Source organism: Erinaceus europaeus, chromosome 20 (genome assembly GCF_950295315.1).
Source record: "Erinaceus europaeus chromosome 20, mEriEur2.1, whole genome shotgun sequence".
Taxonomy (NCBI): domain Eukaryota; kingdom Metazoa; phylum Chordata; class Mammalia; order Eulipotyphla; family Erinaceidae; genus Erinaceus; species Erinaceus europaeus.
This window is the reverse complement of record NC_080181.1, coordinates 55,474,178-55,490,362: the sequence shown is the minus strand read 5'-3', so window position 1 is coordinate 55,490,362 and position 16,185 is coordinate 55,474,178. Positions and strand designations below refer to the sequence as shown.

At 50.8% G+C, this 16,185-nt stretch overlaps 1 protein-coding gene across 1 annotated transcript; it reads left to right on the top strand.

Annotated features, from left to right (window-relative positions):
- The first annotated feature begins 4,944 nt into the window (after positions 1-4,944).
- On the top strand, positions 4,945-15,890 carry RLBP1 (retinaldehyde binding protein 1). The gene is made up of 8 exons (XM_016185703.2): positions 4,945-5,058; positions 8,488-8,578; positions 8,821-8,949; positions 10,721-10,925; positions 13,136-13,314; positions 13,905-14,063; positions 14,991-15,101; positions 15,340-15,890. Exons 2-8 carry the CDS (start codon positions 8,567-8,569, stop codon positions 15,496-15,498), a joined length of 954 nt encoding a protein of 317 aa, XP_016041189.1. The 5' UTR covers positions 4,945-5,058; positions 8,488-8,566; the 3' UTR covers positions 15,499-15,890.
- Positions 15,891-16,185: the final 295 nt, after the last annotated feature.

Sequence of the window (16,185 nt, the reverse complement as noted above, 5' to 3'; positions counted from 1 at the left end):
CTTCCGGTGTTTGCCAACGCACTTCCGGCGCCCGGCGCACCAAGCCCCGCCCCCAGGCTCTCTTTCATCCAAGCTTTCGAGTGTCTATCAGGCTGGCTTCCGCCCGATCTCCAGATTTCTCACAGGCTCACTTCCGCCCGGGCTCAGGGTTTCTAGCGGTCTACCCCCCACGGATCGCCCAGCGAGCATGCGCAGTGTGGAGCTGGGCTAAGCCTGGGAAGTTTTTCTTTGCGCCTCCTTGCTTTCTTAGCGCGTAGCCTGGCGGAGCCGTGGGTGCCCAGTGAGCTGAAGAGCTGTTTGGGCGAGAGTGAAGAAACTTTTAGGTAATAGGGTCCATTTAGGGAGTCTGGCGGTAGCGCAGCGGGTTAAGCGCAGGTGGCGCAAAGCACAAGGACCGGCATGAGGATCCCGGTTCGAGCCCCTGGCTCCCCACCTGCAGGGGAGTCGCTTCCCAGGCGGTGAAGCAGGTCTGCAGGTGTCTGTCTTCCCCTCCTCTCTCCATTTCTCTCTGTCCTAGCCAACAACAACAACAACAATAAAACAACAAGGGCAACAAAATGGAATAAATTTTTTTTTAAAAAAAAAGGATCCATTTAGCGCAGGACCTTCATGCTTGAGGCTGCCCCAGGTTCTCACAAAGATGAGCAAAAATTGTCAGACTTGAAATCACCGGTGGTGCTGTGATTGTTAAAGGTATTCCTTGTTATGTTAATGAGCTGCATAGGGTAACACCTGGGCGGTGGAGCGCCTGGGTTAGCGCTCACATGACAACGCACAAGGACTGGAGTTCGAGCCCCTGGTCCCCACCTGCAGGGGGAAAGCTTCACGAGTGGTGAGGCAGGGCTGCAGGTGTCTCTCCGTCTCTCTCCCTCTTTCCTCTAAAATTGTAAAATTGTATCAGTCCTATCAAATAGATCAAGTTTAAAAAAAAAAAAAGAGTGGGTTGGGTGGTAGCGCAGTAGGTTAAGTGCACATGGTGCAAAGCACAAGAACTTGCTTGAGGATCCGGGTTCGAGCCCCCAGCCCCCCACCTGCAGGGGGGTCGCTTCATAAGTGGTGAAGCAGGTCTGCAGGTGTCTTTCTGGGATGCATTGGATCGACCTTCCTGTGGTGCATCCCGTGAGTACCCATTCACTGGGGAAACTGACGATCCTTCCTAGCCGACTGAATCCACATGGATCGCAGTCACTTTCAAAGCCAGCAACAAGCAGCTCCTGACAGCTTTCACCCTGACGCTGTTGACTGGCTACGGAAGAAGGGCAAACGCTAGAAGAAGAAGGTGTCTTTCTCTCCCCCTCTCTACCTTCCCCTCCTCTCTCGAGTTCTCTCTCTGCCCTATTCAACAACAACAGCAGTAACAACAAGGGCAACAAAATGGAAGGTTGGGGGGGGGGGAAATGGCCTCCAGGAGCAGTGGGTTCCTAGTGCAGGCACCAAGCCCCAGTGGTAACCCTGGAGGCAAAAAAAAAAAAAATTGCCTTGGGCCATCACACCAGCTGGTTCTCACCTCCCTCCAGAGGAGTTGACAGATGGGAGGACTTAAAGACTGCTGTGTGGCTTTGGGCAGGTCCCCTTGAAGCTGAACATGGCCTGGCTGCCAGGTGTCACGAAGTCAAACAGCAGCTTTTGTAAAAATTTTAAAAAGTCGGGGGCGGGGAGCTTCATTACTATTCGAAACTGCCATCCAGGAAGGAGTAATTTTTCGCAAACCAATTTCCTTGCCTTTTAAAGAAAGTCACCTTTTATACAAATAGGGCAGAGCTAGAAAGCTAGACCCGGATTTGGGGGTGGGGGTGGTAAGGAAAAGGTCCAAGACCCTCAGATCTTCCCACCTTCTGCATCACAACCCCTTAAACTTCCTTCCAGAACAAAACCTATAACCGGCCTTAAGTGAAAATGTGAGTCCTTGCTGTGGTCCTTTTACTTTCCAAATTAATTTTTGTGCCTGCGGTTTTTATCAATTCCAGGTCTGTGCCTTGCTTTCCCACCCAGATAGCCCAGTCCTTTGGGGGTCCGTTTCACCTGCATCATTTCTCTGACTCAGTGCCTAGGAGGATTATCCTCAGCCTTACCTGGAGAAGGGTCAGATGGGCTAATGCTCTAACGCCCCTGCATGGAGGCCTAGGCCTCGGATCCTACTCCTCCCCTCCTCCCCCCACACCCCTGAACAGGTGTCTGAGCCAACTAAGACACCATCTCTCTCACACAGTGGCCCTATTGTCCCAGCCTGAGAAGGCCCCAAACGTGGGGGACAAGAGAAAGTGCTGTGAGCTGAAGCTAATACTCCAGAAAGCTCTGCTCCCTCAAAGAGTCTCATGGTCTGCACAGACTCATGTAAAGCTGGCTCCAGTCAACCGCACCCTTCACTCAGAGTCCCTGGTGTGCAGGATTGTGCTGGGCTGCATGCCCCCTGCAGCCTCTGTGGTTCCTTCCAGGGGTGAGGGCAGCCCGAGTCTCATTCCCATTATCTCTCATGAGCTTCACAGCCTACTAGACAGCTGGGGAAAATAAATCCAATAAGGCATCTGCATGGTTTGCCTCATGATTAGTTTTAAAACAAGAGTTGTTGGGGGTCGGGCAGTAGCACAGCGGGGTAAGCACACATGGCGCAAAGCACAAGGACCGGCGTAAGGATCCTGGTTCGTGCCCCCGGCTCGCCACCTGCAGGGGAGTCACTTCACAGGCGGTGAAGCAGGTCTGCAGGTGTCTGTCTCTCTCTCCCCCTCTCTGTCTTCTCCTCCTCTCTCCATTTCTCTCTGTCCTGTCCAACAACGACGACATCATCTACAACAACACTAATAACTACAACGACAAGGGCAACAAAAGGGAAAATAAATTTTTTAAAATTGACCAATTGTGGAAGCAGGGAGCTCCCTGCTGTTGAGTTCTAAAGGAATCATACTCCATTCTTGTGGAACCCCAAAGTTCCACAGGAACTTTGGCTGCAGAGTTTTTTGCTGTGCAGAGATTGGAAAAATAGGCATCCTCTCCTGTGGCACATTGACAGAGTACAGGATTTGCATGCCTATGGCTCCAATGGTGCTCTCGTTTCTCTCTCATGAGAAATTTATCTAGCTCATATGAAACTTATAAGTATTTTAAAGGATGTATTGGGTAGATAGTATAATGATTATGCAAGAGGCTTGTGCTCCAAAGTCCCAGGTTCAATCCCCTGCAACATCACAAGCCAGAGCTGAGCAGTGCTCTGGTTAAAAAAAAAAAAAAAATGTATTAGTGGCCAGGTGGTAGCACACCTGGTTAAGTGCACACATTACAATGCACAAGGACCCACGTTTAAACTTCTGGCCCCCACCTGCAGGGGGAAAGTTTCACAAGTGATGAAGTAGGGCTGCAGGTGTCTTTCTGTCTTTTTCCTTCTCTATCTCCCTCTCCCTTCTGAATTTCTCTCTGTCTATATTTAATATAAATAATACAAAATAGGGAGTTGGGTGGTAGCGCAGCAGTTAAGCGCACGTGGCGCAAAGCGCAAGAACCAGCGTAAGGATCCCGGTTCAAGCCCCCAGCTTCCCACCTTCAGGGGAGTTGCTTCACAAGCAGTGAAGCAGGTCTATAGGTGTCTATCTTTCTCTTCCCCTCTCTGTCTTCCCCTCTTCTCTCCATTTCTCTCTGTCCTATCCAACAATGACGACATCAATAACAACAATAGTAACTACAACAATAAAACAAGGGCAACAAAAAGGGAAAATGAATAAATAAATATTTAAAAATTAAGAAATAATACAAAATAAAATATGTGTTTACTTATAACAAGGGAGAGAGAAAGAGGATCAGAGCATTCTGGCACATGTGATCCTGGGGACTGAACTCAGAATCCTGTACTTGAAAGTTCAGTGCTTTATCTATCTATCCACTGTAACACCTCCTAGACCACTTAATAATATAAAAATCATGGTGGGTCAGGCGGTGGAACACCTGGTAGAGCATACATGCTACCATGCACAAGAACCTAGGTTCAAGTCCTGTTCCCCACCTCAAGGGGAAAATTTCACAGGCGGCGAAGCATTGCTTTTTCTCCCTCTGTATCTCCCCTTTCTCGCTCGATTTCTCTGTCTATATCCATTAACTTTATTTGTTTAATTAATTAAGAAATGTATGGGAGACCAAGCAGTGGTGCACCAGGCTAAGCGCACATAGTACAAAGCACAAGGATCCCGGTTCGAGTCCCCGGCTCCCCACCTGCAGGGGAGTCGATTCACAAGTGATGAAGCAGGTCTGCAGGTGTCTTTCTGTTTCCCTCTCGATCTTCCCCTCCTCTCTCCATTTCTCTCTGTCCTAGCCAATAAGGTAGCTGCAGGAGCAGTAGATTCATAGTGCGAGCACAGAGCCAAAGTGACAACCTTGAAGGAAAAAAAAAATGTATGTATTCACTCCACCTGATGCCACTGACTCCTACTGGGAGTAGAAGGTGCCAGGCAATGAAGTAGTACTCCCCTGACTGCCAGGGCCCCTAACCAAAGCCACCAGCCAATGTGCCCATCAGCCGCACTGCTCCGGGTGTCACTGCTGGGGTGCTCATGGTTCAAGGTGCTGGAATAAAGACCAAATAGCCCCTCTCACTGTGGAGATGGCCAGCTTGCACCCCAAGTCCTACTGGACACAGAGGAGAAAGTAACAGGACTACACTTACCACCATACTTTCAGCATTATTCCCTGCCTCCTGCCCAGAGTTGGGGGGAGGGATACTCCCAAGCCCTTTGGCACTGCTGAGAGAGAGGGTAGGGAAGAGGGGACAGGGCTGGCCCAGTGCCCACCCCATAGCCTGGATTCCACATGGCTTAGCAGATCTCCAGAGCAGACACACAAAAGAGGGCTTTGAGACAGCCCCAGCTGGCCCCTGCTGACCCCCTCACCCCCTGGTGCGTCCTTGCCCCAATCTGGGCCTCCGTGGGAGTCTGATTTAACGGAAACTGCACCCTGAGAGCTTCCTTGTGACCCACTAATTCCAGCCTGCTGACTGGACCACGCCCCTCGCAGAGGAAACCTCCCCAGTTCCCAGAGGACTCAGGTGGCCCCAAGAAGAAGCTGCTGACCTGGGAGGTGAGTACCAGGGGTCTGGGCGACAGGGAGCCCAGAACTGGGGGAGGCGCCCAGGTGGGGAGACCACAACGCAGGCTGCCTATGAAATTGAAAAGCAACAAGCCGTGCCGTGAGGTGAGCTAGACCCATCTGCGGGCAGCTTTCGCAAAGGACACCGGTTAAATGCACATCTCAGATGAACAAGAAAGGTTTATTTTTATTGTTTTAAGGTTTTATTTATTTGTTCATGAGATAGGAGGAGAGAAAGAACCAGACATCACTCTGGTACATGTGTGTCAGGGATTGAACTCAGGACCTCGTGCTTGAAAGTCCAATGTTTTATCTGCTGTGCCACCTCTCAGACCACTGGAGGGACATGATTATATTACAGATATTTACTGTGCCCCTGAAATACACACATGACTGGGTAGTCTGTATTTTATCTGACAAACTAGATGACAGGAGAGTCTCCTCAACAAGGAGTGAGAGGTAGCTGTTATTTCATTGTCTATAGCTTGTAAATCCATATTCTTTTATTTATTTATTTATTTTTACCAGAGCAATGTTCAGCTCTGGCAGGGGAATGAACCTAGGACTTTGGAGCCTCAGGCATGAGTCTGTTTGCATAACCATTATGCTATCTATCCTCTGCCCTTAATACTTTTATTTTATCTTAACGAGATAGAAAAGTACAGAGAGGAAGACACAGAGAGCAAGACCAGAGCACTGCTCAGCTCTGGTTTATGGTGGTGCTGGGGATTGAACCTGGGAGCTCAGAGCCTCAAGCATGAAGCTTTGCGTTGTATGGCCATTATGCTGTCTTCCCAACCCTAAATCACTATTCTTTTAAAAATTAAAGTTGAGGGAGTCGGGCGGTAACACAGTGGGTTAAGCGCATGTGGTGCCAAGTGCAAGGACTGGCGTAAGGATCCTGGTACGAGCCCCCGGCTCCCCACCTGCAGGGGGATCACTTCACAGGCGGTGAAGCAGGTCTGCAGGTGTCTATCTTTCTCTCCCCCTCTCTGTCCTCCCCTCCTCTCTTCATTTCTCTCTGTCCTATCCAACAACGATGACATCAATAACAACAACAGTAATAACTACAACAATAAAACAACAAGGGCAACAAAAGGGAAAATAAATATAAAAAATTATTTTAAAAAATTAAAGCTGAAAAATAAAAGTTGGGCCAGGGAGATGGCATAGTGATTATGCAAACCAAAATTTCATGCTTGAGGCTCTGAGGTCCCAGGTTCAATCCCTGACATCACCATAAGCCAGAGATGAGCAGTACTTTGATCAAAATAAAAACAAAGGGGTCTGGCCGGTGTCACAGCCAGTTGAGCACATGTGTTATAATGCACAAGGACTGGGGTTCAAGCCCCAGGTCCCCACCTGCAGGGGGGAGTTTCATGAGCAGGGAAACAGCGCTTCTTCTTCTAGCGTTTGCCCTTCTTCCGTAGCCAGTCAACAGCATCAGGTTGAGCCTGATGTAAAGTTTCGAGACCTCCTTTGAATCTGGAGAGGCGGCAGTCGTTGACTATGTGGGTCATAGTCTGTCTGTAGCCGCAGGGGCAGTTCAGGTCATCTCTGGCTCCCCAGCGATGGAACATAGCGGCGCACTGGCCATGGCCTGTTCGATAGCGATTGAGGAGGGCCCAATCATAACGTGCTAGGTCAAAGCCGGGTTGACGCTTGCAGGGGTCTGTGATGAAGTGTTTGTTCTTTACCTCAGCTGACTGCCAGCTCTGTTTCCAAGAGACTGGAACAGAGAAGTTCAGTGTAGGCGTAGGGGACCAGATTGGGTGACGAGACGTCAAGCGTTGAACAGGGAAACAGCGCTGCAGATATCTCTTTCTCTTTATATCTCAACCTTCCCCCTAGTTTTTTTTCTGTCTCTACACAGTAAATAAAATATTTTTAAAAATAAAAACAAAGGGGAGTCAGGTGGTAGCGCAGTGGGTTAAGTGCATGTGGCGCAAAGCTCAAGGACCAGCGTAAGGATCCCGGTTCAAGTCCCCACCTCCTCACCTGCAGGGTGAAGCAACTGGTCTGCAGGTGTCTATCTTTCTCTCCCCCTCTCTGTCTTCCCCTCCTCTCTCCATTTCTCTCTGTCCTATCCAACTACGACAACAATAATAACTACAACAATAAAAAACAACAAGGGTAACAAAAGGGAATAAATAAATAAATATTAAAAAATTGTTTAAAAGTAAAATAAATAAAGACAAAGTACGTTAAAACTGAAGTTAACTGGACGGGGGAAGATAAACATAATTGTTATGCAAAAGACAATCATGACTGATGTTTTGAAGTCCCATATTCAATTCTCCACACCACCATCAGCCAAAATAAATAAATAAAGTTAACTGCTTGGGTATATTTATAAAAGAACTGTTACACCAGCTTTAACTCTCTGTTTCTTTTTTTTTTCAATGATTTAATTTTTTAATTATCTTCAATTATTTATTGGATAGAGATAGACAGAAATCGAGAAAGGAAGGGGCAGAGAGGGAGAGAGACAGAGAGACACCTGCAGCCCTGCTTCACCACTCGCAAAACTTTCCCCCTGCAGGTGGAGGCCAGGGGCTTGAACCCAAGTCCTTGTGCATTGTTAACATGTGCGCTTAACCAGGTGCGCCACCACCTGGTCCACAGCCCTCTGTTACTAAGATCAAAGATCCTGTCAAAGCCGCTGGGGTGTCCAGCCTCTCTTCCCCTGCTGGAGTGCAAAGCACCGAAGGAACCTTCAGTGATGTGCGCTTCTCCCCACCCCTTTCTGTCTCCTCCTCCTTCTCTTTTTAAAATTTTTTTTCTTAACCAGAGTACTGCTCATCTCTGGCTTATGATGATACCTGGGACTGAACCTGGGACCTCTGAGCCTCAAACATGGAAGTCTTTTTGTCTAACCATTATGCTATTTCCCCAGCCTTCTCCCCTTCTCTCTATATCTGAAAAAGTTGTCCCAGAGCAGTGAAGTCCCAGCAACCACAATCAATAAATAAATAGAGTACGGGGCTGGCAGGTGACTCACCCAATAGAACACAGGCCTCACCACATGTGAGGACGCAGGTTGAAGCCCTGAGTTACAGCAGTGTTAACAGCGGCTTCAGAAGTGGTAGAGCAATGTCTCTCCTTCTGTCAATCTTTTCCTTTCTATCTCTCTGCCTCTCATCCTTTATCTAAAATAAGGGGGAAAATAGCTGCATGGAGCTCCAGCAATAACTCTGATGACAAAAGGAAAAAAACAAACCATATACTTAAAGTGAAAAAAGATGAAAAAACTGAAATGCAGATTCTGGGCCCAGTTCAGACCTCTTGGGTCAGAGTGGCAGGGCTGGGGCAGGCATGGCATGTCTTATACTTGCCCCAGGAGAGGCAGATGTTCTCTGATGAGTGAGACCTCTGTTAGGAGACAGTAACAGCTGCCTAGACTCTGACTCCTCTCCTTAGGGCAGAGGCTGCCTGCAGAGACCAGGGTGTTATAAGTGCTTCCCCCTCCCCGCAAGACTCCAGATCTTCCAGAGGCATCATGGCAGAGGAGGTGGGTACACCTTTGCCCAGGGCGCCTCCCACCACCTGCCCCCTCTCCCTCCCACCATCGAGACTGTCCAGGATGGTGGGCACTTCCTTCTACCACACTCCAGTCCTTGCCTCTGCCCCAAGGGAGAAAATTTGACAGTGACCTTGGGCAAAAGCCCCAGGGTGGGTGTGAGGAGGTCCCCAAGGCCTGGCTTCGTGGGCTCTGGGGGGCCTGCTCCTGCTCTTCCCATCCGTCTCTCCTAGGTGGGCACGTTCCGCCTGGTCCCGGAGGAGGAGCAGGAGCTCCGTGCTCAGCTAGAGCGGCTCACCACCAAGGACCACGGGCCTGTCTTTGGTCAGTGCAGCCAGCTGCCCCGCCACACCTTGCAGAAGGTGAGGTGACCCAGGGAGACCACGGGGAACTGTGGAGAGCACCCTTTCTCCTGTAGAAAGGACTGAGCCCAGGCTCTCCAGGCTGCCCTGGGCAAACCTAGAAGGACCTGCTCAGGTTCTAGAAGCCATCCTAAAGCTTAGGACTCCCTGGGAGCGAGAAAGTGAGAAGCATGGGTTTGCAAGTGGCCTTCACATACAGGGATCCAACTCCTGATCCCTGGATAGCTCAGAGACCCAAGTTCTAGAATCAGACTCGCCTCCAGCTTGCTATGTGGTATGGAACAGCAGCTTTCCCTTGGGGCCAGGTGTGGCACACCTGGTGGAGCACCAGTACAAACAGCTTTTCCTCTCCGGTCTTACCTTCTTTGCCCCCGAAAGCAGGTTGCTGGGGCGGTGGCACGGCACCGGTAGACTGCTCTGTGGATGTTGGCAGTGGCTGCTGGGAAGGACAGGGCATGGCCGAGCTGAGCTTGGGTTCCTGATCAGACCTCTGCCTCCCTTGGCACGTCCAGGGAAAGAAAGGTGCTGTGAAGCCCCACACCACTGCCTCCCCTTCTCTGCCTGGCTCACTTCTACAGTCCAAGGACACTGCTGTCTGAGGGACACAGAGGGGCACCAGGCCCAGTGAGAGGGTCTCCAGATCCATTCCTAGCACTGCATGTGCTGAAGCAGTCCTCTGGTCTTGGTTTCTCACTCTCTCTCTCATAGATAATTTTTGTGTGTGGGGCGGGAATGAACATATGCTACTCTATTGAGTACCCTCTCTGATCCACCCCTCTATCCTGTGAAGAGAGAGAAAGAAAGAAAAGAGTTGGAGAAGGAGTCTGGCTGTAGCACAGCGGGTTAAGCACAGGTGGCGCAAAGCACAAGGACCAGCGTAAGGATCCCAGTTCGAGCCCTGGCTCCCCACCTGCAGGGGAGTCGCTTCACAGGCGGTGAAGCAGGTCTGCAGGTGTCTGTCTTTCTCTCCCCCTCTCTGTCTTCCCCTCCTCTCTCCATTTCTCTCTGTCCTATCCGACAGTAATGACAACAATAATAACTACAACAATAAAACAACAAGGGCAACAAAAGGGAATAAATAAATAAAAGAAAAGAAAAGAATAGGAGAGGAATTTGGGAACTAGAGAGAAGAGCGAGGGAGAGATAATACAGCACTGCTCCACTGTCCATGGAATTCTCTGGTGCTGTCAAAGTGCTCCCATGTGGTGCTGGAGATGGAACTCAGGACCCCTTGCACAGTAAACTGCCCCTAAATAAATACTGATAACCCTCCACTTTTAAAAAATATTATTTATTTTTAATTTTTTAATTACTTTATTAGGGAATTAATGTTTTACATTCGACAGTCAATACAATAGTTTGTACATGCATCACATTTCTCAGAAAAAATTTTTTAACATTTTTACATATTTATTTATGAGAGAGATACGGATAGACTAGAGCACTGCTCAGCGTTCAGCTCTGGTTTATGGTGCTGCTGGAGGATTGAACCTGGGACCTTTGGTGCCTCAGGCATGAGAGTCTTTTTGCATAACCATTATGCTCTCTCCCCAGCCCCACTTTTTTTTTAAATATATACTGCAGCAGGTTGTGCAGATATTTAAAAGCATAATGCATTTCAGGGATTTTGCATAAAGCTAAGCCAAGGCCCCAGAAGTGAAGGTTGGGTTACTGGGAACACTTAGATCTGCAGGGGTGTCTGGCCCAGGTGGGGGCTCATCACCAGTCCACCCACTTTGTAACTTGGCACCCCACCTCCACCTGCTTCCAGGCTAAGGACGAGCTGAATGAGCGGGAGGAGTCTCGGGAGGCGGCTGTGCAGGAGCTGCTGGAGCTGGTGCGGGAGCAGGCGGCCTCTGGGCAGGAGCTGGCCCAGGCCGTGGCCGACAGGGTGCAGGGGAGGGACAGCGCCTTCCTGCTTCGCTTTGTCCGCGCAAGGAAGTTCCATGTGGGGCGCGCCTACGAGCTGCTGAGAGGTGAGGGGGCACCGGGGGAAGGGGGAGGGTGTGGAGGACAGCTCTTGCAGGCTTCAGGGGAGGGGCTGGGATCTAGAGAGTGGCATCGACCTTGGCACAGACCCTCTCCTTCCTTCCCTTTCCCTGCCCTGGCCAACCGTGGACTCTGATCCTCCTAACCCTTACCTGCAAAACTGCTGTGAGCCTCCAAGATCCTATTCCTCTCTAATGGTGAACGGATAGATTTTTCAGGGTCAGATTCCTCCAGGTCTGGCTCCTCTCTCCTAGTCTTACAATGAGTATCACAAGGGCTGGCGAGATAGCAGACTGGTTATGCAAAAAGATTTTGGGGGGCCAGGTGGTGGCACACCTGGTTGAGCACATATTACAATGCACTAAGACTCGGGTTCAAGCCCCTGCTCCCCACCTGCAGGGGAGGCTTTGTGAGTGGGGAAGCACTGCTGCACATGTCTGTTTCTCTTCCTCTCTGTCTCCCTTTCCTCTTGATTTCTGGCTCTCTCTATCCAATAAGTAAGTAAGTAAAGTAGAAAGAAAATACAAATACTTCAGTGCCTGAGGTACTAACACCCCTTGTTCAATACACAGCACCACCACCATAAGCCAGAGGTGAGCAGTGCTGTGGTTAAGAAGAAAGAAGAGGGTTAAGTACAGGTGGCGCAGAGCGCAAGGACCGGCATTAAGGATCCCAGTTCTAGTCCTTGGCTCTCCGCCTGCAGGGGAGTCGCTTCACAAGCGGTGAAGCAGGTCTGCCGGTGTCTGTCTTTCTCTCCCCCTCTCCCCCCGTCTTCCCCTTCTCTGTTGATTTCTTTCTGTCCTATCCAACAACAACCACAGCAATAACAACAACAACAAGGGCAACAAAAATGGGGAAAATGGACTCCAGGAGCAGTAGATTTGCAATGAAGTCACCAAGCCCCATTGATAATTCTGGAGGGAAAAAAAAAGGAAAGAAAAGAAGTGAAAAGAAAGGAAGAAAAAGAATAAAAGGGCTGTACCAACAGAGTTTCTGGGGACCAGGAGATGGCTTACCTAGAGCCTTATCATGAGCAATACCTTGGGTTCAAGCCTCAGAAACACATGGGTGCACCACAGATGGCCGAGTAGTGCTGTGGTGTCTCTCCCCTCTCTCTAAACTAGTGAAAACTCAGTGCAGGGAGCGCTCTGTGGTGGTATTGTACATACACGAGATCCTGAGTTTGTTCCCTGGTGCCATATTAAAAACAAACTGCTAGATAAGATGGGATGAGGCAGATACAAAAAAACAAACAAACAAAAAAAAACTGAGGGGAGTAAAGTTTTAGGTAACATGGCCAGGAAACCCCCATCCCAAGAGCATTCTGGAAGGAATGGGGAGTCAGGAAGAGCAGCTGGCAGAGGGAAGGGCCAGGGCGGAGTCCAGGACTGTCCACTTCTGCAGGGCGGTGAGGAGGCCAGTGGCGTTCCCTTGGCAAGTGTTCTGGAATACCCCTTTGGGCCCGCCCCCCCGCAGGCTCTGGGGATAAAGACAACCAGAGTTCAGGGTTCACTTCAGGGTAGATGGGGTCCGTGGGCACTTTAGATATAGGGAGGGCCTCTGCATCCTGCTGGGGGGTTTAGGTTGTATCCTGGGGTGTCCTCCCCCCCCACTCAGCTCAGGCCCACTCTGTACTCTGCTGAAAAACCTGTGTCTCTGGGGAGTCGGGCGGTAGCACAGTGTGTTAAGTGTGCAAAGTGCAAGAACCAGCATAAGGATCCCGGTTCGAGCCCCCGGCTTCCCACCTTCAGGGGAGCCGCTTCACAAGCAGTGAAGCAGTGAAGCAGGTCTATAGGTGTCTTTCTCTCCCGCTCTCTGTCTTCCCCTCCTCTCTCCATTTCTCTCTGTTCTATTCAACAATGACGACATCAATAATAACTACAACAATAAAACAATAAGGGCAACAAAAGGGAATAAATAAACAACAACAAAAACCTGGATCTTTGCCGGAAAGAGGGAATGGCAGCCCATAATGGGGGCTGCACCTCAAGTTGTTACAGGTGACCAGTGATGTCCTTACCTGGAATTGTGTTTGGCTTGGTGAGATATGGGACTAAGAAAGGTTGAGCACCCTGCTCTATCACACACAGGATGTGTGGGTGTTGCCAGGCAGGAGGCCTTGACTCTGGGGCCTCCCGTGTGGCACCTCTGGATGGAGCAACTCCCCAAGGGTGTCCCTCTGCTCTGCTTCCACCAGGATATGTGAACTTCCGGCTGCAGTACCCCGAGCTCTGTGACAGCCTGTCCCCTGAGGCCGTCCGCAGCACCATCGAGGCGGGCTACCCCGGGGTCCTCTCCAGTCGGGACAAGTACGGCCGGGTGGTCCTGCTCTTCAACATTGAGAACTGGGACTCTGAAGAGATCACCTTTGACGAGGTCAGTGGGAGGCTGGATGGACCCCCCACACACACACACACGCACACACACAATGTGTCCCCTCCCCCAGTTCAGTCTCTCTTGGACCCTCATACCTGGCTCCCTGGGCAGAGAGGTATTGGGAGAGGAAGGTGGGCAGCCCTGAGAGTGACAGCTGTGGGCCACCAATGGGGGTCAGTCCTGCCAAATACTGAAGCTGAGAGCCACGTGGAGGACAGTGATGAGTGGACCAAGGGCTGGGAAGACTCTGCAAAGTAGGAGTTCCAACCTGTGTATTTCTCTCTATGTATGTCACTTGTCAAGCCCTCCAGAGACCTGCCTAAGGGACCCAGCAGTGGCTCTGCAGAAGGCAAAGCACACTTAGTATGCTCGAGGTCCTGGGTCTCATCCCAGCACCACACAGCACTATGGGCGTGATGTTCAAAGTTGTTTTCGGGGTTATATTCATAGAGTCAGAATGGCCCAGCTCAAAGCCTGTGTCAGATCATGTCTGGCAAAGGACATATTGGTGAACTCTCCCCGTAGGACCTGGAGTCTTAATAATGCTTTAGGTTGGACCTTATAGGCTGTGTGTGCATTTTGCATATCAGATCTTGCAGGCCTATTGCTTCATCCTGGAGAAGCTTCTGGAAAATGAGGAAACTCAGATCAATGGCTTCTGCATCATTGAGAACTTCAAGGGTTTTACCATGCAGCAGGCTGCTGGGCTGCGGCCTTGTGACCTCAGGAAGATGGTGGACATGCTCCAGGTGAGGCTGTGGACACTGGGCAGCAGACGCCTCTCACAGGGAGGCTGGGCCAGCTTTCCTCCCTCAAGGAGTCTGCTGGAACCTCAGCAAACAGCACCCCCAGTGCCTTAAAGAGCAATGGCGGTCACAGTCACTCCCACTAACACTCCCACGATGATCCACAGTTTGACAAGTTTGCACAGTCATTCACTCACTCAGTCTGGATTCTTTCTTGCCTTGCTTCTCCACTTCATTTTGCAAACCTGGAAAATAAGGCTGGCAAATTGAGTGACATCTCCAGGTAATGTGGAGGGGCTAGACTTGAACTCACTGCCTGGCCTGGAATCCTCTGTCTACAGAGCTCACACTATCTCTTTCATGTGAATACGCCCTGAGCAAAGGTGTCCCCTCATCACCCTGGCAGCTCACGCTGCACAGTCATGTGTCACTGAATGACTGTCTTGGTCAACAACAGGCCACATGTAGCTCCAGGTCAGCTGGGAAGTAGAGTGGGTGATGCCGCCTCGGTTTGTGTAGTTACTCTGGTGCTCACACAACCATGGGATCAACCGATGGGAATGTTTGTTTCTCAGAACAAACTATACACTATGACTATACACTGATGCCTCAGAGCTGGCCTTAAATAGTTTTCAGTGTATCTGGGACCTGCAGGCTGGGGTCATGAGAGGGACAGAAGGACAGCGAAGTAGGACAGCAGTGTCCCCGAGATATGAGTTTGCGGGCCACTCAGTTACCTGAAACTTAAGCCCGGCCTCCGCTCTTTTCTATGCTGGCCTGCGTGAGCTTAGGCACCAGCAGGGAGAGGGCTGGGCCTCAGGTGCTCATGGTGCTTCCCTCCCGGTGGTGACGAGTCTGTCCTTGTGCTGTGGGGAGAGGCCTGGGTGGAGGCTCTGAGTCTGCAGGGCCAGGCATTCTCTGTTGCTGCAGGATTCCTTCCCAGCCAGGTTCAAGGCCATTCACTTCATCCACCAGCCCTGGTACTTCACCACCACCTACAATGTGGTCAAGCCCTTCCTGAAGAGCAAGCTGCTCCAGAGGGTGAGTGCATGAAAGCTCCAGTGCCCAGGGCACTTGGAGAGTAAGTGAGGGAGTGACAGGGCTCAGGAGGTAGGAGAGGTGGGCTGTGGGAGGAGAGGACCCCCTTCTTCAGACTCTGTCATGGTCCTGGACTTCAGACGGCATGCCATGGAAACATGGTGGAGGATGCTACCATTGGTGTGGCCCGGTCTCTTCTCCCCTGCCTCGTCCTCAGGGTCCCCCCCCCACTGCCTTCCAGGTCTTTGTCCATGGAGATGACCTCTCCAGCTTCTTCCAGGAGATCGATGAGAACATCCTGCCCGCCGACTTCGGGGGCACGCTGCCCAAGTATGACGGCAAGCTGGTGGCCGAGCAGCTCTTTGGGCCCCGGGCCCAAGGCGAGAGCACAGCCTTCTGAGGGTGTCCCCCGTCTCAAGCTGGAGTTAGCACCCCTGGGCCTCTCCTCAGTTGTCCTGGATTCCGAATGGACGAGGGGCTATCTGTGGGGACCATGGTTCCCTTGAACCTGCCTTAGCTTGGGTGAGCTCAGGTGTCCTCTTCCTGAGTCAGGGGACAATAAAACAAAGCGGCTCCCAATGAATAAGAGTTTGGGGGCAGTTGTATTCTCTGCCTCTGAAGCTTTAGGCCAGTGGATGCAGTGGGGCTGAATTTCCAAGATCTGAATCGAACGTCTCACTAATATCCTCTGTAACAGAATTTTGCTACTTAGGGTCTGCGAAAACAGGCAAGCAGGCCGGTTTAATATCCCCCTCCCCTCAATAAAAGGAAGATAGAAGATGAGGATTTAAGTGCAAGTGATCTGGCAAATAGTGATTCTGGTGGCCACTGGGTGAGTGAAGGGTTTCCACATGGAATTTGGGGTGAAGGCACCACTGAGTGGCTTCAAGTGGGGGTAGTCTGGCCTCTTGGTCAGGTGAGTCTGATGTGTGCAGCAAAGGCAGGCATGTCCCCTCCTGTCTGTGCAGTCCCCCCACAAACAGCCTCCTCTTCGAGACCCTCCCTGGCTGGTTGCTCTCACAGGCACAGGCACAGGCACAGGCACTGTCTCCTCAGCCTAGCAGGGCAGCTGGCTTTTGAACAGCAG